Source organism: Paroedura picta, chromosome 3, assembly GCF_049243985.1.
Source record: "Paroedura picta isolate Pp20150507F chromosome 3, Ppicta_v3.0, whole genome shotgun sequence".
Taxonomy (NCBI): Eukaryota; Metazoa; Chordata; class Lepidosauria; order Squamata; family Gekkonidae; genus Paroedura; species Paroedura picta.
The window spans coordinates 166893140-166919673 of record NC_135371.1 but is presented as its reverse complement, the minus strand read 5'-3'; the positions used below and the strand labels follow the sequence as shown (position 1 = coordinate 166919673).

Sequence of the window (26534 nt, the reverse complement as noted above, 5' to 3'; positions counted from 1 at the left end):
TGGAGGGGAAGGATGCATTGATAACTGCTTGCTTGCCATGTATCGATTACATTCGACTACAGACATCGGAGTGTTCAGATCTACTCCCAATAAAGCTTTCGATCAATCCAGAAGCCTAGTTGTGAGTCTGCCTTTGACAGTTAGTCGAATCTCACAACCGTCTCTCTCCGGACCGAGATGGCGGGACACAGAGAGGATCCACTGCGAGACGAGCGGGATGATGACTTGGACGACCGGGCCGGTCCCAATGGGGGGACCGAGCTGGCCACCGGTGGCGCAACGAAAGAGACCCCTATGGGGGCGCGGCTCAGGACAACCACTCAGACCATCGCTAGATCCGGGATGGCGACCGTCCAGGACAGCCTGCGGGCTCTCTTCTTTCTGGAGCGGCCCGTCACGGAGCGTTGGCGCCTCTCCAAGTACGACGACCCGGCCGAGGTCGAGTGGGGACCAGCGCTGCAGTGGGGGATCCCCGATCAGAAGACGGCGATTCCCCTGGAAAACCACAAACGTCGGGATCGAATGGAGCTTATGCGGGAGTGGCTGGCTACGGAGGAGGAGGAACCGGGCGAAGACCTGCAGAGGGGCGCACGCTTTTTCCAGGCCAAATTGCAGCGCCCGGCCCTGATCCCGGAAGGAGGTGTCGCGCTAACGGCCCCGAGGTTGGCAGCGCGTGAAGCGGCCGTCCAGGTGGCCAGTGGGGGGGAACCCCTCTTGGCTGTGGCACGGCAGCAGGCGAAGCAGCCACCTGCCAAGAGAGCGGGCCCTGCCCCACCACCTGGGGATCGGTGGGCCTGGCCATCGCCCCCAGCTCTGGCAGCGATCCTGGCTAGGTGGCGCTGCCACCGTCGTTTCCGTTGGCGCTTCAGCGGAGACCCGGCGTCGATCCATATCTTCCTGTTCCATCTCGAGGGCTACATGGCGGACTTTGGCCACACCTTCCGGGACGATGGTGACCGGATCAGGTTCGTGGGCAACTGCCTGAAGGGCGAGGCGGCCAGGTGGTACGTAAACCTCTACAGGTACGCCCAGGCCGAGGTCCGGGACTACGACCGCTTCCTCCGACACATGCGAGAGTACTTCGAGGACCCGTTCGAAGTGCAAACCGCGGAGAAAAATCTGAACAACCTGAGGCAAGGAGCGATGACCGTAGGCCAGTACGCCTGGGAGTTCCGGAAGCTGGCGTCGTCCATCCCGCACTGGACCGAGGCGCAGCGCGTCGAGGCGTTCCGGAGGGGCCTGCGCAAGGACGTGGTCCAGATGGGCCTGCTTCTGGACGACCCTAAGACCGTGATGGGCTGGGTACGCTTGGCCGGCGACGTGGAAAGAAGGATGCACCGTATGGCCCAACTCAGAAAGGGAAAGCACAAGGGAGAGAAGAAACCGGCCACCCCGAAGCGAAACCCCCCGCCCAAATCCTCCACCCCGGATGCCGCGGAGCGGGCTCGGCGCCGCAAGAAGGGGCTGTGCCTGGGATGCGGAGGCCGGGGGCACTTCCTCGCCGACTGCCCGTCTGAGAAGGCCTCAGGGGCCACCGGAGAGAAGCCGTCGGGAAAGGCCACAGCGGGCAAGCCCCTTATCTATTGGTCGTCTTCCACTAGCGAGAGCGAGGACGGAGATGAGGACGACCTGCTGTGAGGAAGCCCCGACAGCAGGTCCGGGGCAGGGGCGAGCGCTTGGTGAGTCCCATCCCCCTGCTCTCTCAGCCTCACCCACCCCACAGGGTGTCTGTTGTGGGGAGAGGAATGGGAAGGCGACTGGAAGCCGCTTTGAGCCTCCTTTGGGTAGGGAAAAGCGGCATATAAGAACCAACTCTTCTTCTTCTTCTTCTTCTTCTTCCTCCTCCTCCTCCCAGTGACTCTGACTGATCCTGGCACGGGAAAGAAAGTGGGGGTGCAAAGTGTTTTAGACTCTGGCGGCACTCGGATGTTGATTAACCCCCGTTAGTTCAAGCCCTGAGGGTGGGGGTGGAGCTGCCCCACAAGCCGCCCCATTTTGCCCAGATGGATGGGAAGTGCGTGAAAGGGGGGGAGGCAGCGTCTCGCACCCTCCCGCTGGACCTAGAAGCTGCGGATCATTGGGAGCGAATCCAGCCGGTGGTGGCCCCTAGTGCAGCTTTCCCGTTTGTCCTGGGGTTAGACTGGCTGTGCAAGCAGGGTCCCAGTGTACGCTGGAGATCCCGAGGGCTTAGGTTTAACGCCCCTGGGGCATTGCAAACCGAAAACCCAGGACGCTGCCTTGGAAGGGCGGTGTGAGCTGTGTGTGTCGCACTGGCCCGCCTGAGTTGCCTAGAGCAGGGGTAGTCAACCTGTGGTCCTCCAGATGTCCATGAACTACAATTCCCATGAGCCCCTGCCAGCAAATGCTGGCAGGGGCTCATGGGAATTGTAGTCCATGAACATCTGGAGGACCACAGGTTGACTACCCCTGGCCTAGAGGACTATAAGGAGCAGGCCGACAAGAAAAGGAGTGCATCTCCCTCTTGGGCGGTTGGGGGCCAGGCTTACTTGTCTACTATGAATTTATGCAGCCAACAGCCCTACTGCAGGCTCAGGCCCAAGTTTGTGGGTCCTTTTGTAATCAAGCGTCTCATAAGCTCTGTAACTGTTGAATTAGACCAGGGGTAGTCAAACTGCGGCCCTCCAGGTGTCCATGGACTACAATTCCCAGAAGCTCCTGGGAATTGTAGTCCATGGACATCTGGAGGGCCGCAGTTTGACTACCCCTGAATTAGACCTTCCAAAGACTTACAGGCATGTTCATCCTGTTTTTCATTCCAGCTTGCTGAAGAAGAAAGCCCTGCCTCCAGACACTTGGCACCCTGCCCCTGCAGTGCCTATTCCCGTCTTTTTGGATAAAGACACACACTATGAAGTAAACCGGATTTTGGACTTTCGCTGGCATCCTGGGAAGCTTCAATATCTTGTAGACTGGAAAGAGTTCCCCAAGGGAGATCATGAGTGGGTGGAGGCTGGGAATGTACCCCAAGTTGGTGCGGGAATTTCATCATAAATTCCCTCAATGTCCAAGACCGCTGGATGGGGGGTGAAAGGGGGGGGGCTCTTTATGGAAGGGCGGGATGACAGGATCAGCCCCTCTGATCTCTGCCATGATTTGTGGTTGGCCAGAGAAACTCCATGTTGGTTTGATGTGTGTTGTTTGAAGAACCTTTTGTGACCTTTTTATAACCCTGAGTTATTTCACACTGCCTTGTGTACTCTTTCCTGCTGGGACACTTTCTTGCAAATGTTGCTCTGTTCTTTGTTATCTGTGAAGGAGGGCGCCCCAAGGACGGCCAGGCCAGAGACTGTCTGGCAGGAAGCCCAGGATGGCACCTGTGAGGGGGGGGGGGTGATTCTACCCTGGGAAAAAGGGGGCGTTTGGAGGGGAAGGATGCATTGATAACTGCTTGCTTGCCATGTATCAATTAGCTTCGACTACAGATGTCGGAGTGTTCAGATCTACTCCCAATAAAGCTTTCTATTAATCCAGAAGCCCAGTTGTGAGTCTGTCTGCCTTTGACAGCCAGCTTTGATTCCTCCACATGCAGCCAGGTGGGTGAGTGAGCTTGGGCTCATCACAGCACTGATAAAGCTGTTCTGACCGAGCAAGTAGATATCAGGGCTCTCTCAGCCTCACCCACCTCACAGGGTGTCTGTTGTGGGGAGAGGAAGGGGAAGGCAAATGTAAGCCGCTTTGAGACTCCTTCGGGTAGAGGAAAGCAGCATATAAGAACCAAGTCTTCTTCTTCTTCAGTAATCTCAGGGCTCTCTCAGCCTCACCCACCTCACAGGGTGTCTGTTGTGGGGAGAGGAAGGGGAAGGCAAATGTAAGCCACTTTGAGACTCCTTCGGGTAGAGGAAAGCGGCATATAAGAACCAAGTCTTCTTCTTCTTCAGTAATCTCAGGGCTCTCTCAGCCTCACCCACCTTACAGGGGGTCTGTTGTGGGGAGAGGAAGGGGAAGGCAAATGTAAGCCACTTTGAGACTCCTTTGGGTAAGGAAAAGTGGCATATAAGAACCAACTCTTCTTCTCCTTCAGTAATATCAGGGCTCTCTTAGCCTCACCCACCTCACAGGGTGTCTGTTGTGGGGAGAGGAAAGGGAAGGTGACTGTAAGCCACTGAGACTCCTTCAGGTAGAGAAAAGCGGCATATAAGAACCAACTCTTCTCCTTCTTCTTCTTCTTCTTCTTCTTCTTCTTCTTCTTGTGGATCTTTTAAAGGTTTTTTTATACCCCACTTTTCACTACCTGAAAAAGACCCAAAGCAGCTTACAAACACCTTTCCCTTCCTCTCCCTACAAAAGCCACCCTGTGAGGCATGTGAGGCTGAGACACCTCTGAGAGAAATAGGCCTCCATGAACCTAAGCAATGCTATGACCCTCCCCCCCCATCCTGTTGTTAGGAGCTTTCTCCAGTCTTACAAGCGAAAGGCTTCCTCTGTTTTGCCCGTCCGTCTCGTGTTGGGTCTTCTTCCTTCTCCACGTCTCCATGTTGCGTTGCTTTTCCCATCTTCTGACGGGATCAGAGTATGAGAGCCTCAGCTTTTTTTAGCTTCTTTGTGATTTTAGCTTCTAGGGAGAATCTGGGCTCGTGCAGGATTATGTATTGACATAGTTCTGGAGCCATCCACACAGAGGGCATTTACGCTTACCGAAGAAGGGGTGGACAACCTTACTAAATCCTCCTTCGCATGGGAGACCCCCACTCTGTTGTTCCTAAGGGTCTGCTGACCTACAAGGACAAGACTTGGGGAGACCAGTAGGTTACAGTGTGAGGTTGGGTTTCCAGACCAAAGTTGGGAAATTTTCATTCACCCAATATTCATTCATTCATTCATTCATTCATTCATTCATTCATTCATTCATTCATTCATTCATTCATTCATTCATCCACCCATCCATCCATCCATCCATCCATCCATCCATCCATCCATCCATCCATCGTTGTATTTATAACCTACCACTCCTGTCCCTGACGGCTCATGGTGGTTAACAAGCAAAACAATTCACAATCAAACCCCATTCTGGACATTTGGGGGGGGGGGTAGAGCCTGAGGAAGGCAGGATTTGGGGGAAGGGAGGGACTTCAAGGGTCTGTGATTCCGTAGAGTCCACCTTCCAAAGCAACCCTTTCCTCCAGGTCAGTTGCCATAGTGCGAGATCTCCAGGCAACTCTAGTGAGAAGGAATCAAAGACAACCGCTCTTTGGGGAGGGGGTGGAGAGACACAAGTTTTTCTTAGCAATATGGTTCACTACAGGCCATTAGGCAGCAGATGGGGCTCACCCAAGGGCAGTCTGTCTTTACAGCGGCCTTACCAGAGGCGTTGTTCTCATCATTTTGCTGAAGTTCAAAAACTGAGACAGAGTGATTTGTTGGGCAGAGAGCCAAAGAGATTTGGGCTCTGGGCTCCAAATCTCACGTATTCTACTGGCCATCTTAAAAAATTAGGGGTGGTTTGGGGCCAGCATTGAGATATCCTGTGTGCAGTTCTGGAGGCCTCACTTCAAGAAGGACGTGGATAAAATTGAAAGGGTACAGAGGAGAGCGACAAAGATGATCTGGGGCCAAGGGACCAAGCCCTATGAAGATAGGTTGAGGGACTTGGGAATGTTCAGCCTGGAGAAAAGGAGGTTGAGAGGGGACATGATAGCCCTCTTTAAGTATTTGAAAGGTTGTCACTTGGAGGAGGGCAGGATGCTGTTCCCTTTGACTGCAGAGGAAAGGACACATAGTAATGGGTTTAAACTACAACGATATAGGCTAGATATCAGGAAAAAAATGTTCACAGTCAGAGTAGTTCAGCAGTGGAATAGGCTGCCTAAGGAGGTGGTGAGCTCCCCCTCACTGGCAGTCTTCAAGCAAAGGTTGGATACACACTTTTCTTGGATGCTTTAGGATGCTTTGGGTTGATCCTGCGTAGAGCAGGGGGCTGGACTAGATGGCCTGTGTGGCCCCTTCCAACTCTATGATTCTATGATTCTATATCCGGTCCATCAGCCTCCCATATTATTGTACGGTTATTCATATGTTATAGACCAGGGGTAGTCAAACTGCGGCCCTCCAGATGTCCATGGACTACAATTCCCATGAGCCCCTGCCAGCAAAAATCTGGAGGGCCGCAGTTTGACTACCCCTGTTATAGACCATTTCATGTACTGTTCTTGTGTTCTTATGAGCCCTGAATCTCCGGGGAGGGCGGTATATAAATATAATAAATAAACAAATAAAAAATAAATGAGCCCCTCTTTCCTCTCTCAGCCTCCTCAACTCTCTTCCCTTCTGCTGCACCCTTGGTTTGATTCCCAGCTCCTCCACCTGGGTGGCCTTGGGCTAGACCCAGTCCCGATAGAGCTGTTCTCACAGAGCAGTTCTGTCAGGGCTCTCTCAGCCCCATCTCCCTGGCAGTGTGCCTATTGTGAAGAGAGGAAGGGATGCGGAATGGGAGCCGCTTTGAGACTCCTTCAGGTCGTGAGAAGCGGGGCATGAAAGCCAACTCTTCATCTTTTTGGTTTCCTCGTGGGCCCCAGTTGGTGCCAGGCCAGAAGGCCAGCTCTGAGAGAGCTCTCCCTGAAGAATAGCAGCCCTGCCCTGAAGAATAGCAGCCCTGGCGCTGTCCCCACCCCCACCCCACCCCCGGGCCCGTCAGTCACCACCGGCTCAAGCTGATCCCTGCATCACATGTCGCCAGAAGAAGGACTCCGCATCAGTCCCCGCGGCGGCTGAGCCATGGCCTCGGCGTCCCGGCGCACCGTGCTGGTCACCGGCTGCTCCTCGGGCATCGGGCTGCGCATCGCCGAGCAGCTGGCGCAGGACCCCGGCGGGCGTTTCCACGGTGAGGCCGGGGCGTCCCAAAGGGGGGAGGCAGGCGGGGGGGGGGGGGAGGTCGCGGGGGGCGTGGCTCTCCGTCAGGGGGGGCGGGGCGAGCGCTCTCTTGGGGAGGCCGTGCTGGCTGAGAGGAGCACGCAGCGACTTGGGGAGCAAGGGGGCGTCACATGGAATTGGGAAGGGGGTGCTGAGTGCTCCGGTTGCAACCCTGCATGCTCCGCTGTCCGGAAATTCCACTGGAGGGCGAAAGGGGCTCTGCGCCTTGCTGCCCGCTCGCTCTGCAGCGAGGGATGCCAGCCTCCAGGTGGGACCGGGGGATCTCCCGGAATTCCAGCTCATCTCCGGACTCCAATAGATCAGCTCCCCTGGAGAAAAGGGCTGCTCCGGAAGGCGGACTCTGTGGCATTGGACCCCTCTGGGATCCCCGTCCTCCCCAAACTCCGTTCCCAGATCTCCAGGAGCCTCCCGCCCTGGATATGGCAACCTTATTTGCTTTGCAATCTTCGGCAGGTCTACTCGGAACCCGGTTGAAGTCCACTAGACAGGGGCTTCCTCTCGTGTAAGTGTCCGCAGGATGTCCCTGGTCTTTGCTCCTCCCTTTCCCTTTGAGGATGCCCCACCTTCGGGGAGCCAAAGCGGCTTAATACCTCCGTCGCCCCCTCCTCTAGTCCCTCCTCACAACAACCCTGCAAGGTCAGGGAAGTCCCCGGGAAGCATCCCTGGCTGTGACCCGCCTGAAAAGCCATGGTCGCTGGGCGATCACAGCGCCCAGCCCGCAAGCCCCGCCTTGGCACTTGTCCCATGCCCAAAAGACTTTGCTGGCAGCGAGGCTGGTATTCACGACCTGCCCACTTCCCATCCCACTTCACCCGCCTCAATTGTTCCTCTCTAGGCTCTTTTGCCTGCAGGCTCCAAACTGTGGCTCTCCACAAGTCCACGGACTACAATTATCCTTTGAACATGCTGGCAGGGGCTCATGGTCATTGTAGTCTGTTGACATCTGGAAAGCCACAGTTTGGCCACCCCTGCATGGTCGGGTATACCTCTAAGGTCCCGCCCTGCCCCAAAACCCACCCTCCCTGGGCTCCCTGGTGGATGACTCTCCAGGGATTTCGCAACCCAGAGCTGGCAACCCACAGAACAGTGAGCCCTGAGTCCAGAAGGCCAACTGAGAGCATCCCGTCCCCTGTCTAGAGGTCTTGCAATCTCCCCCTTGCCCCAGTCCCAGTGCAGCCCTGCACTAGCACCCAGCTGGGTGGGAGCCATTCCTCCCCCCCCCCCCAAACTAGGCTGAACTCAGACACTGTCTCAAGGACACTGGGGTCAGATGGTGCAGGGGCTGGACAGGGAGTGAATTTGACTCAGCCATGCTCTTCTCTCCCTCCCGACTAACCGCCCCCCCTATCCCAGAGGAGTCACCCAGTCCCTTCGTTAACTGGCTCAGGAAAGCACCAAATCCAAAGTGCTCCAAAGAGCTTTCACACAGGATAAATTGGGCCATTTCAATCCACTTCAGCGACTGTTTGCAAGGGGGATTTGACATTTTATACAGTAAAATCTAGGCACACTGTGCATTGTAAGAGGATGGAAAGTGCATGATTTAACGTGTGCGAAAGTGCCCCATAGTCATATCCATTCGCAAAGGGCATTGAAAGTTAATTGAAAGTGTATTATTTGGTGTGTGTGAAAGTGCCCACAGGAAAATCCAGTTGCAAAGTGCATTGACAGTGGATCGAAAGTGCATTACTTAGTGTTTTACAAAAGTGCCCCACAGTAATATCCAGTTACAAAATGCGTTAATAGTGTGTTATAAAGTGCATTATTAAACAATGTGTTATAAAGTGCATTATTCAGTGTGTATGAAAGTGCCTACAGGAAAATCCAGTTGCAAAGTGCGTTAATAGTGTGTTATAAAGTGCATTATTAAACAGTGTTATAAAGTGCATTATTCAGTGTGTATGAAAGTGCCTACAGAAAAATCCAGTTGCAAAGTGCGTTAATAGTGTGTTATAAAGTGCATTATTAAGCAGTGTGTTATAAAGTGCATTATTCAGTGTGTGTGAAAGTGCCTACAGGAACATCCAGTTGCAAAGTGCATTGTTCTATGTGTTTTAAATTGCCTGGAGACTGAACCCTGAGATTCTGAGATCATACATGGCTGATTCTTCTGGTTTCCCAGAAGAATAATTGACCTCCAGACTACAAAGATTTGTTCCCCCCAGAGAAAATTAAAGCTCTGGAGGGAGGACTGTATGGCAGACAGCCTTCCTGAGCTCCCTCCTCTAAACTCCTCCTTTCCTAGGCACAACCCCACTTCCAACTCTCCAGGAATCCCCCAACCCAGAGTTGGTGGTGTCAAGACTCAGGCAACTTATGGCCAGTTCATCAGATTTTCAAGGCAAGAGTCCTTTAGAAGTGATTAAGTATGGCCTGCCTCTGAGTAGTAGCAACCCTTAGTTCCTTTGTGGTCTCCCATCCACATTGTAACCAGGACCGACCCTGCTTAGCTTCCAAAATCAGACCAGCAATCTGAGCAATCTAGGCTGGGGCTAGTGCCTCATGTAGCGAGTCTTATTTCCCCATTCCACTATTTCTATCCTCTGATTTCTCCCCAATGGGGACTCGAAGCAGTTTTCAAACTTCCAAATATGGGGAAAGATTCTGCGTCTCTTCCCCCCACCCTGGGCAGGTCGTGGGTTCAATGAGCCAGCCCATTTGCTTGGGGGAGCAGCCTGTGCACCAAGGACTATGTGTAGGCCAAGGAGCCTTTGGCCAGCAACCTCGGGCCATGTCCGGCTTAAACCAGGGAAGCCAGCCTCCAGGTGGGAATTGAGGACCCTCCCCCCCCCCTCAAATTCAAGCTTATCTCCAAATTCCGGAGATCAGCTCCCCAGATGCTTTGGAAGGTGGACTCTAGGGCAGGGGTGGATAAACAGTGGCCCTCCAGATGTCCATGGACTACAGTTCCCATGAGCCTCTGCCAGCATGGGAATTGTAGTCCATCAACATCTGGAAAGCCACCATTTAGCCACCCCTGCTCTAGGGCAGGGGTAGTCAACCTGTGGTCCTCCAGATGTCCATGGACTACAATTCCCACAAGCCCCTGCCAGCAAATGCTGGCAGGGGCTCATGGGAATTGTAGTCCATGAATATCTGGAGGACCACAGGTTGACTACCCCTGCTCTAGGGCATTGTGCCCTACTGAAGTGGGTCACTCTCCCCAGGCTTCACCCCCAAATCTCCAGGAGGTTCTCTGCCCAGAGCTGGCAGCCCTACTTCCCATCCTCCACTAGTGGCTGGGAGTGGGGGTGGGCTGGAAGGTCTAGTCCACCAAGCCAGCCAGTTAATGGACTCCGATCTTCCTTCTCCTTCCTAAGGTTCTGTATCTCATTTTTTACTATGCAAGGGAGTCCCAAAGCAGCTTACAATCACCTATCCTTCCTTTCTCCACAACAGACACCCTGTGAGGGAGGTGAGGTTGAGAGAGCTCTAAGAGAACTGGGACTGGCCCAAGGTCACTCAGCAGGTTTCTCGTATCTCAAAGCAGCTTATAATTGCCCTCCCTTCCTCTCCCCACAACAGACACCCTGTGAGACAGGTAAGGCTGAGAGAACTGTGACCGCCCAAGTTGACTATATGTCAAGGAGTGGGGATCAAACCCGGATTTCAGGATTAGAGGCAGCCACACTTAACCAGCACAACATATCACACTGGCTCAAGGGTTGTGGTTGCTTAAAATCACCTACCCCTCCTCTCTCCGCAACAGACTCCCTGTCAAGTAGGTGAGGCTGGGAGAGCACTGAGAGAACTGTGACCGGCCCAAGGTCATCCAGCTGACTGTGTGAAGGAGCAGGGAATTGAACCTGGTTCTCCACAGTAGAGTCCACTGCTCTTCACCCCTGCCCCGAACTGGCAGGTGAAAAAGAAGAAAGCAGGACTGTGGAGAATAAGAGAATCTTGTCCAGATTTCCTGCTCAGTACATGACAGCATCCCTCCGAAGGGTGTGCATCATGTTGGAGAGCCATAATTGGAACTCTGGGAATTTTCGTTTTTAAAAGCAGCAGCCCAGGAAGAGAGCAATTTGAACTGATGCTGTGGTGACAAGAAGAAGAAGAAGAAGAAGAAGAAGAAGAAGAAGAAGAAGAAGAAGAAGAAGAAGAAGAAAAAGAAAGAAGAAGAAGAAGAAGAAGAAGAAGAAGAAGAAGAAGAAGAAGAAGAAGAAGAAGAAGAAGAAGAAGAAGGAGGAGGAGGAGGAGGAGGAGGAGGAGGAGTTGGTTCTTATATGCTGCTTTTCCCTACCCGAAGGAGGCTCAAAGCGGCTTAAAATCACTGGTAGTCCCCCCCCCTCTTCCCCTCTGTGCCGCTTTACATGTTATTAGCAACGGGAGGGAGAAAAAAGGTACACTGCCCTCCTTGTCCCGCTCATTCTTTCCTGCAGAGACTAAGTTTTGAGGCAGGTGGGATTTCCTTGAGGAAATGGCAAAGGTGGCTTTGTTTTGAAACGTCCCGTAAGAGCTTGACCCCCTGGCCTGTATGGCCCAGGCTAGGCTGAGCTCATCAGATCTCTGAAGCTAAGCAGGGTCCACCCTGGTTAGTATTTGGATGACAGAGGCAGGTCACAGCCACCCCCCTGCTGAGCGTCTCAGCCGTGACCTGGATTCCCAGGCTCGCCCGATCTCATCAGATCTCATCCCATGACTGGTCTGATCCACCAGGGCTCGTCTTATGTTCTTAGCGCCCACGATGTACTGCACGTTTCCGTCGTAGTCCGGGCGACTGCTGCTGCGGCCTAGCCTCCAAGGTGCAGGAGCCTGGTTTGCTTCCCGCAGGGCAGACACGGGATCTGCCTGCCGGACAGGACCGCACGTACGATGCCCATAATGCTCTGGGGAAGAAGCATCTTAAGGCTCGTGCTGGCAGCTGGGCCTCCTCCCACCCCCCGCCTCACCTGCCCAGAGCGGGATTAGCCACAGAAGGAATTAGCACCCTGACCTTGGAGCGGCTTACAGTGCGTGAATCCTCCCTTGCGCTCTTCTTGACCCCTGGCAATGGTTCAGCTTCCTCTGCCTCCAAGTCAGAAGGCCTGTGCAAAGAGCCGAGCAACGGCCTCTCCCAACATGTCCCCAGAGAAAATCATAGAATCATAGAATCAGAGAGTTGGAAGGGACCTCCTGGGTCAGCTAGTCCAACCCCCTGCGCTATGCAGGACGCTCACAACCCTATCGCTCATCTACTGTCACCTGCCACCACTTTGAACCTTCATAGAATCAGCCTCTCCGTCAGATGGCTATCCAGCCTCTGTTTAAAAATCTCCAAAGATGGAGAACAACTCTGCTCCATCCTCTCCATGGCAGCCTTTTCAGTACTTTTAAATACTTGTGCTGCACTCCACAAACACCAGCCCCAAAGACATTTGCCCAACCTCGACTACAGCCGGTGCTTTTTCCCTCCTGGCTCCAAGCTGTTGGGATGAATTGCCGATTGAAATCCAGGCATTGACGGAACTGTCAACGTTCTGCAGGGCCTGCCAAGTGGCACTCACCTGCTAGGTGTTTGGCTAAGGTCAGGGCACGGGCCTCCCTTCTTCACCTTGGCTCCCCCCTCCCTTGTATTTAGATCCTCCAGTCTGATTAGGCTGGCGGAGGGGATCTAGCAAGTGGGGGTTTATCGGTATTGGTTATTTTTATGGGCGACCACTCTGGGCCCGCTTTGCAGGGAGGGTTGGTATATACATCCATTGTGCAAAAGGCCACCGCAATTAGGACCAGCAGGGAGAGCGCTAACCAGTACCCCACATCCCCACTCTGCCCTTTCCCCCCTGCCCCAAGTTGCTCATTGAGGACTAGGGACTTGGCAGAGGCTGCCCTTCCTCTCAGATATTAGACCCCTTCCTTGTGTGTTCCAGCTTTCAGGGTTTTTTTTAAGTTACTAGTCCTTAGGAAGATTTCAGCAAAAAAACAACAACAACAGAAAAGTGGGCTCTGTTCTACCTAATTGCCCAGAAAGGAATAGACTGGCTACCAGTTTACCTGAGCCCATAGGTTGCCAACCTCAAGATGAGGCCTGGATATCTCCCAGAATATAACTGATCTCCAGATGGCAGAGGGGAGTTCTGCTGGCAAAAATGGCCACTTTGGAAAGAGTTGGTTGAGTTGGGTTTTTTTATTCCCCAATTTTCACTCCCTGGAGGAGCCTTAATGCAGCTCAGAATCACCTTCCCTTCCTCTCCCCAGATCAGTGAGATAGGTGGGGCTGAGAGAGCTCTGAGAGAACTGAGACTGGCCCAAGGTCACTCACCTGGCTGCGTGTGAAGGAGGACTGGGGGATCAAACCCAGCTCTCCAGATTAGAAGCTGCCACTCTTAACCACTGCACCATGCTGGCTGGATAGCATTCTACCCCACAGAGGAATCTCCCATCCCCAAATCCTGCCCTTCTCAAGGCCCCCCCCCCTCAAAAAAAAAATCTCCAAGAATTTTCCCAACCTGAGGTTGGCCACTTTACCTGGCACAGTTTGAAAATTTTTTCTTTACGCTTTGACACGATTCTTTATGGATTAGACTGCATCAGAAACTTAGTTTATGCCAGGGGTAGTCAAACTGCGGCCCTCCAGATGTCCATGGACTACAATTCCCAGAAGCCCGTGCCAGCGGATGCTGGCAGGGGCTTCTGGGAATTGTAGTCCATGGACATCTGGAGGGCTGCAGTTTGACTACCCCTGGTTTATGCCATAAGAAACACACGGGGTGTTCCTAGATTAGCTACAATGACCACACTGTAGCTCTCCAGATTCCATGGACTACAATTCCCTGCTGGCAGGGGCTCATGGGAACTGTAGTCCAAGGACATCTAGAGAGCCACAGTTTGGCCACCCCTGTCCTGAAGTATTAAAGTCCTTAAACATGCTATTTTCTAAATCAAAAAACCAAAGAAACCTTGCCTGAGTAGCTCAGCTAAACCTAAACTCCCGAGAGTTTGAAAGCGAAGCAGGGTTAGTACTTGGATGGGAGACCACGAAGGAAGACATAGGTTGCTCCGCAGAGGAGAGCAATGACCAACCACCCCAGCAGTCACTTGCAACTTGACAGTAAGCAGCTTTTCTTGAACTGATGCAGTTCTTTTGTCCTTACGCTTTGGGGTTTCCTGTTGACTTGTGATGCACGGCTTCTTGTTGAAGTCCTGGCCCTCTCGCGGCCACTAAGGATGTGACAACAGGCTTGTTGTATGCCTTCTCCCCGTCCAGTCATCGCCACCATGCGGGACTTGCGCAAGAAGGAGAAGCTGGAGGAAGCCGCGGGGGCCACGCTCAACAACACCCTGTTCATTCAGCGCCTAGATGTCTGCAGCGAGGAGTCGGTGGCCGAGTGCTTGAGCAGCCTTCCCGAGAAACGGGTGGATGTGCTAGGTAGGAGTTCCTGTTGGGTTAAGTGGTTTGTTTTTTTAAGAAATCATTTGCCTTGGAAGCACAGGAGCTTTGCTCGGTATCCTCAATCCTCCACTCCAACAAATGGCAAAGGTGATCTGACTCCAATGGTAACCAGAGAAGGAAATTTTACTTACAAAAATCAGAGCACATTTTACCCGACACAATCATGCAAGGTACATTTAACGTATTGTGAACAGAGTGACTCAAAAAGGTTAACTTTCTACAGCTTCAAACCAAGGTAAGAAAGGGATAAGCTGCCAAGAATCACTCACGGGGCAAAATGGGACGTCCCTCCAGGGCCTCTGCTGCCATTTTGCTATGCCCACGCTGGCCTATGACAAGGTCAAACTGGGCCTTGCATCCTGGCTGTTGTGGTTTCCAGTTGCTAGGCACCATTATGATATCAGCAGTGCTGCTGCAGTCAGCTAGCAACCCCTGTATGAATGTGTTCAACATTTATCAAGTGATATGACCACGGAGGTCTCTCCCTGCCCCAACTCTCCCCAAGTCAAACCTGGCTCACAAGATTAGGAGTCAGAGCTCCTAACCACTACCCCAGGCTGGCAATAGGAAGACCAGAAAGAATCCCCAGCTCTGAAATGGGACCCAGTTAAATTGTATTTTTATTCTTCCTTATTAAAGCAACCAAACTGAGGCACTTCTGCCAATAGTATTTCTGTCATCTGGTTTGTTGGTTCCTTATCCACCCATCCTACGACCCTAGCAGACCAGTGGAGTGGTTTTCCTCTCTTTGGGTCTGTTTAGCTTGGAGAGGAGACGATTAAGAGGGGATCTGATAGCCATCTTCAAATACTTGAAGGGCTGTCATGTAGAACATAGGTAGTCAACCTGTGGTCCTCCAGATGTCCATGGACTACAATTCCCATGAGCCCCTGCCAGCAAATGCTGGCAGGGGCTCATGGGAAATGTAGTCCATGGACATCTGAAGGACCACAGGTTGACTACCCCTGATGTAGAAGACGGAGCAGAGTTGTTTTCTGTTGCCCCAGAAGGTCAGACCAAAACCAATGGGCTGAAATTCATTCAAAAGAATATTTGGTTTATCATCCAGAAGAAGTTCCTGACAGTTTGAGCAGTTCCTTGGGGGAACAGGCTTCCTTGGGAGGGGCTGGGTTCTCCTTTAGAAGATTTTAAGCAGAGGCTGGAGAGCCATCTGACAGAAATGTTGATTTTATGAACTTAGGCAGATTGTGGGTGGGTGGGCAGGAAGGGATGTGCCAAGGTTTGTCTCTTGTGGCCCTTCCTTGCATACCCAGGGAATTGCTGATTGCCACTGTGGGTTGGTAGGTGAATTTCCTCCAGGCTGGGCTGGATTCTGGAGATTTTTGGTGTGTGTGTATGGGGGGAGGGAATCATTTGGGCATGAAATTGGGGCCACTGTGGGCGGGCAGGTAGTTGTGAGTGTCCTGCATTGTGCAGAGGGTTGGACTAGATGACCCCGGAGGCCCCTTCCAACTCTATGACTCTGTATCTCCCACGCAGGCTGCAGAAGAAAACCACTTAGGAAGGCAAAACCAACACTGAACTTTGATATTTTCACCAATATATTATTGGATAACTGATTTGGATTGCTCACGGTTTAGGAATCCGAATTTTCCGAGGACCGTTCTGTCTCGTTTCCGGCGAAGGTCAGATCAGAATAAATTAGCATTACTATTGGCAGACAGGGACCGATTCATTACTCTCCAAGCGGCAAGGTTTGCTGCCACCATCATAAAACTAAAAATGTCAATGAGGCATAATGCTGTAAGTACACTTGACCTGTGCGCCACTTGCTCCCCTCGAGGTCATTAGCTATTAGACGGCAAGGCGGTTTTATTGTAAGCTCTTCCCAACAATCAGTGTGCCTTTCTAATTCCCCCCGCGGACGTGTGCGGAAACGGCTCATTTTTCCTTCAATGGAATCACAGCACTGCAATCAGCATTGCTATGGTTTCTAAGACGCCGCCAAAAAGACAGGTGAATCGATGGATTGATCCCTTCCTGCCCACCCACCCACAATCTGCCTAAGTTCCTAAAATCACGGGCACATCGATGGTGAATCGATGTGCCCGTGATAAAGGCTCCAGGGGATAGAAATCGCGTGTCATTGAGAACCGCGATTCTAACGAATGGGAGGAAATGAACTGTGAACAAAAATATAGAACGGTATTTTGAGCAAGGTTTGTGAACTAGAGAAACAAGGTTAGAGGAACACAGGATCTGGCCATGAAACGTGGCCTCTTCCCGACCCCTGTCCACGGCTTGCCCTAGTGCAGTGGTTCTCAACGTGGGGGTCACGACCCCTTGAGGGGTCATTCAGCCCTTTCCCAAGGGTTGCCGGTGGCGACGGCCACGGTGACTGCGTGGTGCTAGCCTCCTCCACACCGCCTCAGAGCTCATACAAGCCGTGGAGAAGGCCAGCGCCACGGTGAGTGCCACGGAAGCAGCACGTGTGCATGTGTGCCCACCTGCGCATGCACACAGGTGCATGCGCACCACCACCGCCCCTGCTGTAGGGGTCGCGGCACGAGGGCGGTTGAGAGCCTGTACTGGTGGAGGTTGAATGGGGAGAAGTCCTTCACTCCGCGATTCTTATCCCCCCAGTAAATAACGCCGGCGTCGGACTCATCGGCCCCGTGGAGTCCCTATCGATCGAGGACATGAAGCGCGTCTTCGAGACCAACTTCTTCGGCGCCATCCGCATGATCAAAGCCGTCCTCCCCGAGATGAAGCGGCGTCAGAGCGGGCACATCGTGGTGATCAGCAGTACCATGGGGATGCAAGGTGAGGAGGAGGAGGAGGAGGGAGAGAAAGGAGTGAAAGGAGAGAAAGGGAGCAGAGACCCCCCTGAGTTCCACAGGAAACACGACCTTATTCAAAGCCAATGAGGAAGGCCCTGATCAAAGAAACAGGCATGAGGTTCAGATCTCTGAACTCCCTTGGTGAGTTCTTCCTGCAGATGTCCCGTGCCCCCTGCAATCATCCCCCCCCCCCCCACCGCCACCTCCGCTGCCTGGCTCCAAAATTAGAAACCTGTCTAGAGCAAAAGCAGCCAGGGTCGGGAAGGGAGGCATTTGCAGGGCAGAATCGATGGCAGGGAAAGAGTTAAGTACCTGGGACTCCTAATGCTTGGTTATCTCCTAATTAGCTTTGGAAACCCAGGTGCCTTGCAGCTCAAATTCAAGGCCTTGGTTCTAACCTTTAAGGCCTTGCGTGGTCTGGGCCCTGCATATCTAAGGGGCCCAGCCTGGTGGGATACGCTGCCGGCAGAGCCCGGACAGAACTATGAAAGCTCTCCTGCGAAATGGCAACTATTGCGCCAGGTGTATGGCTGAGGCCAGAATGCACAAACTGTGGGTTTTTATGTGACCCGCCTCGAGCCTCCGGGTGGAGGTGGGATATAAATTAAGAGCCAATTTGGTGTAGTGGTTAGGAGTGCAGACTTCTAATCTGGCATGCCAAGTTCGATTCTGCACTCCCCCACATGCAACCAGCTGGGTGACCTTGGGCTCGCCACGGAACTGATAAAACTGTTCTGACCGGGCAGTGATATCATGGCTCTCTCAGCCTCACCCACCCCACAGGGTGTCTGTTGTGGGGAGAGGAATGGGAAGGCGACTGTAAGCCACTTTGAGATTCCTTCGGGTTGGGAAAAGTAGCATATAAGAACCAACTCTTCTTCTTCTTCTTCTGCTTCTGCTTCTTCTTCTTCTCCTTCTTCTTCTTCTTCTAAATATTATAAAAATAACTGTATGGGACACAGAGATATTGTGAGACAGAGCACAGGGATAGAGTTTTCACTCTTCTCTTTATAGTTTTTATATTCTCATCTTACCACTATTGTAGAAATGTATGCTGCACAGCACCCCAAGTCTGGATGCAGAGATTAATAAATTGAATAACAACCACAACAAGCAAGATAATGTTCAGTCCTACATGACAGCTAGGCAAAATCTTAGCCTTTTATTGAAAAGTTCCAGAGTTCCATATTATGGGGGCCTTTCCTTCCAATCCTCAAACACCCAATTGTGTGATTTCTTTTGCAGGTTTATATCTAGCCCCTCAGTTCCCCTTTTTCTCGTTCTTACGACTTCTTTTTAGTTAAGGGTCCGGCCATCTGTTGCTGGGGCCTGGGGGCACCATAGGAATTCTGACACGCAGCACAGTCGGCATTGCCCACAAAATGGCTGCGACAGGAGGCGGAGCCAGCCACAAAATGGCTGTTGCAGATTTCCTACAGTCATGAAGGGAAGATCCTTCTGTTGTGGTAGCAGCTGCTGCTAAAGTAATGTTTTTAAAAATCTGTACAGCCAACCCGGTTGCCGTTGGCTTATCGAAAGCCTTGCTTGGCCAATGTCTCAAATGGCCCCATGGTACACATGGTCAGTGGGTGACTGGAAACAGGGAATCATTGCCCCACCCCTCCAGAATTCTGGCCCTGCTGGTGGACCTCCTGAGTGTACCTGGGTTTGGGCCACTGTGTGACACAGAGGGTTGGACTGGATGGGCCGTTGGCCCGTTCCAGCATGACCTCTTTGGCTCTTACAGTTTCTTGCTTTCCAATCAGGTGTTCCATTCAACGATGTTTACGCTGCCTCCAAATTTGCCATTGAAGGATTCTGCGAGAGTCTAGCCGTGCAGCTCCTCAAATTCAATATCTTGTGAGTGAGTAAATCTCAGAGAATTCACCTACCTGGCCTAGGAAAACAGGGAAGGATCTTCATGCACAAACTTCCTCCCCTGAAGCTTCCAGGAAAGGAGGCGGAAATACTAGCAGCTTTCCCTTTAATAGGGACTCCTTACATGTTACAGAACACATGGGTTGGATTTGGGTTCCCAGCCTGTATCAGACAACCAAAGATGAAGGATCCTCCTCATTTCCTGAAACACTCTGGGATGTAGCTCTTTTAGGGCCCCTTGTGTATACTAGGGAAAATGTGGATTTATTTAAATAGCACCCTATGGGGCTGGGTCAGGTTGGGAAACTGGTGTTTGTGGGGGTTGCGGATTGAAGCCCTTCCTCCACTTGCACCATGGCCTTGATCCTAAACAGGGAACACACGCTTGGGAGCTGAGGAGAACCAGCTGCTCATGCATCATTGTCTGACACAAAGGGGAGTATTCAGATCCAACCTGTGAACCTTGCAGTGTCAATAGAGAATAAGGTAAAGGTAAAGGTATCCCCTATGCAAGCACTGGGTCATGTCTGACCCTTGGGGTGGCACCCTCTAGCGTTTTCATGGCAGACTCAATACGGGGTGGTTTGCCAGTGCCTTCCCCAGTCATTACCGTTTACCCTCCAGCAAGCTGGGTACTCATTTTACCCACCTCGGAAGGATGGAAGGCTGAGTCGACCTTGAGCCGGCTGCTGGGATCGAACTCCCAGCCTCACTGGCAGAGCTTTCAGACAGCATGTCTGCTGCTTTACCACTCTGCGCCACAAGAGGCTCTATAGAGTGTAAATATTGCAATGTAAATAGTGAAATAGGTTCTTGCGGATACTACCAGTTTGCCTCTTTGAGCTCTACCTTGGCCTGCCAACCTCCAGGTAGGACCTGGAGATCGCCTGGTATCTCAACCGATCTCTTGAGGACAGAGATCTCCCCACCCCCAAAGAAAATGGCTGCTTTGGAGGGTAGCTTCTACAGCACTCCATCTGCCCTCCCCAAACCGCACCCTCCCCCAAATCAGCTTGCCATTGCCTGCCTCTGCCTGATCCCTGGCATTCCTCAGGGGTCTCTCATCCCAATACTAGCCAGGGCTGACCCTGCTTAGCTTTGGAGGTCTAACAAGATTGGCCTAGCCTGGGGTGTCCAGACCAGGGAGTGCGGGGGCCTTTGCCTGCCCAGCCCACAGCCGCACGAGATTTCACGGCAGAGCAAAGATTTCACCTTGGGTCTCTTGCTCCAGCATGCTAACCGACCCCCTTCTCTACATCTCCCTTCTGCACAGCATCTCTTTAGTGGAGCCTGGCCCGGTGAACACTGAATTTGAGGCCAAGCTGATCGAGGAGGTGTCACGCTCCGAATTCCCAGGGGCCGACGCCGACACCGTGCGCTACTTCAAGGAGATCTACCTCCCAGCGTCGCATGAGATCTTCAGCAGCATAGGCCAGACTCCTGAAGCTGTGGCCAAGGTAGGGACCCATTTGTCTCCAGATGAGCGAGAGGCAGCATAGGCCAGACTCCTGAAGCTGTGGCCAAGGTAGGGACCCATTTGTCTCCAGATGAGCGAGAGGCAGCATAGGCCAGACTCCTGAAGCTGTGGCCAAGGTAGGGACCCATTTGTCTCCAGATGAGCGAGAGGCAGCATAGGCCAGACTCCTGAAGCTGTGGCCAAAGTAGGGACCCATTTGTCTCCAGATGAGCGAGAGGCAGCATAGGCCAGACTCCTGAAGCTGTGGCCAAGGTAGGGACCCATTTGTCTCCAGATGAGCGAGAGGGCCCTGCAAGGTGCCAGATGGCCCCTGCTGAGAATGGCTGGTCTAGATGACCCTTGAGGTCCCCTCCAGCTCTAGGGTTTCCACACTGTGTGCCCGGATCACCAGTGGCAATCAGGCAGCTGCTTTATCAACATGTTATTCAGGTGTTTGCGACTTTTTGTGTGGTGGCTCCCACTTACAAAACTAGGGTGAAGATTAGCCGGGCCCTGCAAATTTTTAGGGGCCAGAGAATAAGGTCCCCTTTCATTCAGGCCTTTAATGGAGAGGATTCTGCCTCTCCCCCTAATATGCTGGTTTCTGGTTGCAGGCTCTTGGAGTCTTAACTGGAGCTTCTATCTTTATAGGCTGGCCATGGTGTAGCTTGGTGTAGAGTTCTAGAATGGCAGCCTCTCATTTGGAGAGCTGGGTTTGATTCTCCACTCCTCCAAATGCTAGGTGATCACAGTCCTGTTAGAGCTGTTGTTGCAGAGCAGTTCTGTCAGAGCTCTCTCGGCCCCACCTCCCTCACAGGGTGTCTGTTGCGGGGAGAGGAAGGGAAGGCAACCATAAACCACTGGGTCTTTGAAAAGGGGGCTTATACAAGCAAAGTCTACTTTGGTTGAATTTGAGGAAAGTAAGCCCACAAATTTTTTAAGAGGACAGGACCAAGTGTTTTTAAAAATATGAAGAATGGCTTGTGGAAATCAATGGGCTTCCCTTGTTTCCATGGCATAGAACCAATGGGTTGAAATGGTCGGACCAGAATCGATGGGTCGAAATTCATTCAAAAGACTTTTCAGCTAATCACCTGGAAGAAGTTCCTGACAGTCAGAGCAGGGGTAGTCAACCTGTGGTCCTCCAGATGTCCATGGACTACAATTCCCATGAGCCCCTGCCAGCATTTGGCCAATGCTGGCAGGGGCACATGGGAATTGTAGTCCACGGGCATCTGGAGGACCACAGGTTGACTACCCCTGAGTTAGAGCAGTTCCTCAGTGGAACCGGCTTCCTTGGGAGGTGGTGGGTTCTCCTTCTTTGGAAATTTTTGAGCAGAGGCTGGAGAGCCATCTGACGGAGAGGCTGATTCTGTGAATTTAGGCACATTGTGAGTGGGCAGAAGGGCATAATCTGGGCATGGGATTAGGGTCACTGTGGTGGGCAGGTAGTTCTCTCCTTAGGTTTGCCCGTTCTGTACCTTGGGAGCCAAAGGAGTTGTAGAATTTTGGCCAGTGCTGGAAACAGTTTTCGAGCAAAGGCTAGAAAGCCATTTTACAGAAATGTTGATTCTATGAATTTAGGCAGGCTGTGAAGGGGGGGGGGGGAGAAGGGATTGTGTCCATGCTTGGCTCTTGTGGCCCTTTCTTGCATGCCCAGGGAAATGCCAACCACCACTTTGGGATCAGTAGGTGAATTTCTTCCAGTTCAGACTGGCAAGGGATTCTGGGGGTTATCTGGGGGGGAGGGGGTCATCCATGCATAAAATTGGGGTCACTGCGGGTGGGCGGGCCGTTGTGAGCTTCCTGCATTCTGCAGGGGGTTGGACTAAATGACCCTGGAGAGCTAACTCTCTGACTCTGTATATGTATATACACACTTAGAGAATCCCAGCTCCAGAAGCCAAGGAGTCCTGGGTGTTGAGGAAGGCATTAAAACCCAAGGGAGAAGTCCCTCGAATTCCCAATCTCTTTCTGCCCTGCTTTTCTCCAGGTGGTTGTGACAGTAATCGGCAAGGAGCGCCCGCCTTTCCGGACCCAGACCAACCCCCTGTACACGCCCCTGGTGGCCCTGAAGTACGCCGACACCTCCGGAGACCTTTCCGTCAACACCTACTACAATTTGCTCTTCCGCTTCCCAGCCCTCCTGCGCCTCTGCACGTCCTTCCTCAAATGCATCACGTGCAGCTGCTTCCGACGCCAGAGCACAGTTTCGTGATGGAGGGGGGGAGTGAATCTCAAAAATTCAGCCTCACCCTTCTGTGCCACCCTTCTATACTGGCTTTGGGGCACAAGGTCCCACTGGGAGAAGGGGGAAGCCCCTGCGATGGATCCATCCGCCCTTGTTTGGGAGCCACAAGGCACTGGCGAGCTTTCTAGAGGAGACCCATGCGGCCCCCAAAGACTGTGAGCTTTTTAGTGATGCAGAGACCGTAGAGGTTAGGGTCAAATCCCTTGTGAGTGTGGGCAGAGTCTAAATATGCAAAGAGGAGCCGAGCACCGGGAGGCTTAAAAAATAACAAAATAGTTTAATTGTGAAGAGAAACGGCTTTGTGTAGAAAGAGAGGAAAGAGAGAGTGCTACAGTTTGTCTGACTGTTGCCTGCAGTCCTTCAGCCTCTTGTGTTCTGGAGGCAAGCAAGGAGGAAGTGTGCTCCGGGAGCAGGAAGTCTCCAAAAGAGCCAATCAGGACTTAGGAGGGAAGTGTTTGAAAAAATACCAACAAGTTCCTAATGTAACTATGCTAAATTCATGTTTCCTTTGATGCCCCCTGCAGGACACTCCTCATATGCTGCTCGGTTATGCACACTGCAGATCTTGCAGATTCTAGCCGTGAGATCTTCCATATGGAAGAGCAGCCTGGGAATCTGTAGGAGTCCCAATGCAGAGCTAGAGGCAAGGGGAGGGAAATCTCCATTCTGCTCCCACCCAGGCTGCTTGCTAGAAAGGCCAAAGACAAAGCTGATCTGGGATAAGATTATCAGAGCAGCTTCATGAACCAGAGCAGAGGTCGCCAGCTGCAATGGGCCGGTGATCCACATGTCCAAATTGACTTTGTGTGGTGGCCCTTTAATAAAAACAGGACTTGACCAAATCAATTAAACTGCAAACACCTGGGGCCCACTTTTATGGGCTCTGAGAAGTGCTGCTTTAGAAGGCAGCCAAGCTAACCTGTGCAGCATCTCAGAGAAGGACCAGGTGCCTATAATGGGTTTGTGGATTTCACTGCAAGGCCAATGTATGTCAGCAGCTTCCAGCGTGAAAAGGCCATGAGAAGTTCTGGTGTCAGCATTTCTCTACATCTGCAGTTGTCCGTAGGCCGTCTGGAGGCCCCACGATTCTTGGATCCCAACTTGCATCCCGAGGATACCAATCTCAAGCGTCTTGAATGACAGCCACCTTGGTGTAGTGGTTAGGAGTGCGGAATTCTAATCTGGTGAGCTGGGTTTGATTCCCCGCTCCTCCTCCACATGCAACCAGCTGGGTGACCTTGGGCTCACCACAGCACTGATAAAGCTGTTCTGACTGAGCAGGAATATCAGCGCTCTCTCAGCCCCACCTGCCTCACAGGGTGCCGGTTGTGGGGAGAGGAAAGGGAAGGCGAATGTAAGCCACTTTGAGACTCCTTCGGGTACAGAAAAGCAGCATAAAGGAACCAACTCTTTTTCTTCATCTTCAGCAGGGGACTTCTGTTCATCTTTAGGCTGAGCAAGCTTTCTTCTTTCCTTGGAAGCTGAAACCAAAAAGCATCTCTCCCCGAGGGCAAACCACCAATCCTGGCTTTCCTCAACCCTGCTTAGGTATCAGAGTCTCCAGGCAAGAGAACCAGCATGGGAAAGTGGTTAACAGTGATGGCCTCTAATCTGGAGGACCAGGTTTCATTTCCCACTTCTCCTCCACATCAAGCCTGCTGGGTGGCCTTGGCTAGTCAATGTTTTCCAAGCTCTCTCAACTCTACCTACCTCTACGGGTGTCAGAGAAATATCCGTCCAGCCATTGCTTAAAGGCAGCCATGTGGGGGAGCTCACCACCTCCTTAGGCAGCCCATTCCACCGCTGAACTACTGTGACCGGGAAGATGGTACGTTAAACCATGCTGTGATTCCTTTGGGTAGTAAAAAGCAGGTTACAATAAACCAGCTGGTCTTCTTATAAAAACTTCACTGGCAGTCTTCAAACAGTAGCCGGACAGATACTTCAATGGATGCTTTAGGCTGATCCTACATTGAGCAGGGGGCAGGACTAGATGGCCTGTCTGGCCTCTTCCAACTCTATGGTTCTATGATTCTAAGCCGTGACTGGACAGAGACTTTTCCTAGATACTTAAGGCTGATCCTGCATTGAGCAGGGGGTGGGACTAGATGGCCATTCTGGCCCCTTCCGACTCTATGATTCTATCCTAGGAAAGATGTCTGCTACAATGAACTGCCAAATCTGGCGTTCCTCGACCCTCTTTAGAAGAATCTAGGAATGATCCAGGGAACACACATTCTGAAATTTCTGCCTTCACTGTAGGACGGGGTCTTTTTATTTAGGAGTCAAGTTTCCATGGATGGGCAGGCCGACTGTGTAGGCTGTGGGGGGGGGGAGTCCACTTTCCAAATGGATATGGATTATCTTGGCTACAGGCTACCCAGCATACCTATTTCCCATGCCTTGATAGGCCATTCATACTCCATCCATCACCCTCCGGCCAGGAGTTCTGTAGATGAATGGTTTTCAAATTGCCCGGAGGGAACTCTTTGCAAGCCCATTCATCTGCCCTAGAAGTTCTACAGACTGCAGAAGACTGAGGCATCGTGGGGGGAGGACAAATTGATTTGTGACGGACGCAAGCCAGGCCTTTGCACACACACACACCCCACCACCATTTTTTATGCTTGCTGGGGAATGCTTGTTTATATTTGCTGTGGAGTCACGGCTGACATGGTGAGCCCATGGGGTTTTCAAGATACCAGGCCAGCCAGATCCTGCCAGAGCTCGGAAGCTACACAGGGTCGGCCCTGGCTAGCACTCAGAAGGATGACCTCCAAGGAAGACCAAGGTCATGGCGTGGGGGCAGGCCATGGCAAAATACGCCCCAACATCTCTCTGGCTCCCGATTTGCATCCCACTGCTGTCAAAGGTGAACCAGTCTCCCTGTGCAGGGAAACAACTTGCCTTTTTGGATCTTTCTTTTATTCTGCTACCAAAAAATACTTAAATAAATACATAGATGATTCCAACTCATTCTTAATTCTCCCTCTCTCTCTTTCTGTGTATGGGTGTGTAAGGTGCAGCCAGGTTGCAGCCAACTTCTGGCAATCTGGCATTTTATTTACTTCTCGGGGGGAGGGGGGATATAATACAGCATGTACTCGACCAATCTGGGAGTTTCCCAGAGGTTGGGCTGGAACGAGGAAGCGCTTTTTCTATGTCTGGGTGGAGTTCATAAAATAAGAGTGGGTGTTAGCACCTGGGCAGTGCCACCTAGGCTCCTTCTCCTCCTTGATTGTGGGTGTTAGCCTTGGGCGCGGGGTTTGTGTTGTTTTGCCTGTCCGCTGTGTATTTTTTTAAATATTGTATTGATATGTCCTTTGAATGGGGGTTTTAATGGTATTTTTAATGAGGACCTTGTGACCCGCCACAAGCCATTGTATGGGAGTGGCAGGATATAAATCACATGAATGAATGAATGAATGAATGAATGAATGAATGAATGAATGAATGGGAACGGGAACAGTTAAGACTAATTGGCTTCCCTAGTGAACTCCAAAGAAACTTCCTAGTTCCAGGAGATTCCCAGAGAAGACGGGAACGTGATGCCTTACGCACACACAGATACACACCATCAAACGCCCAGCAACTGTTTGCACCCTCCACAGCCCACGACTTTGGCACGGAGCGCCCCTCATCTGGCAGTATCCTGCCTCTGAAGATGCCAACTACAGTGACTGGCAAAAACTCAGAGCTTGAAACGACCGGGCCGTGGCCACACAGCCCGGAAAGCCCCGACCCACCACTCTGAAGCCCCGTTAAGCCCTCTGCTCTCCCCCGACCACACACAAAGGCTGACCAAAGGAGATCCGGCAGAGCTGCAGGCTCTAGGTCGGCAGCAAAACCCTTGAGCTCTTCCCATCCCGGGGCAAAGCAAGGACACCC

The 26534-nt window shown here is 52.2% G+C and overlaps 2 protein-coding genes across 2 annotated transcripts; both read left to right on the top strand.

Annotated features, from left to right (window-relative positions):
- Positions 1 to 6389, top strand: LOC143833454 (uncharacterized). Its single transcript, XM_077329305.1, has 2 exons — positions 1 to 1679; positions 2781 to 6389. Exon 1 carries the CDS (start codon positions 178 to 180, stop codon positions 1636 to 1638), a length of 1461 nt encoding a protein of 486 aa, XP_077185420.1. The 5' UTR covers positions 1 to 177; the 3' UTR covers positions 1639 to 1679; positions 2781 to 6389.
- Positions 6390 to 6696: 307 nt separating this feature from the next.
- Positions 6697 to 25618, top strand: RDH8 (retinol dehydrogenase 8). Its single transcript, XM_077329304.1, has 6 exons — positions 6697 to 6838; positions 14075 to 14236; positions 16865 to 17044; positions 18828 to 18921; positions 20213 to 20396; positions 22389 to 25618. Exons 1-6 carry the CDS (start codon positions 6733 to 6735, stop codon positions 22611 to 22613), a joined length of 951 nt encoding a protein of 316 aa, XP_077185419.1. The 5' UTR covers positions 6697 to 6732; the 3' UTR covers positions 22614 to 25618.
- The last annotated feature ends 916 nt before the right edge of the window (positions 25619 to 26534 follow it).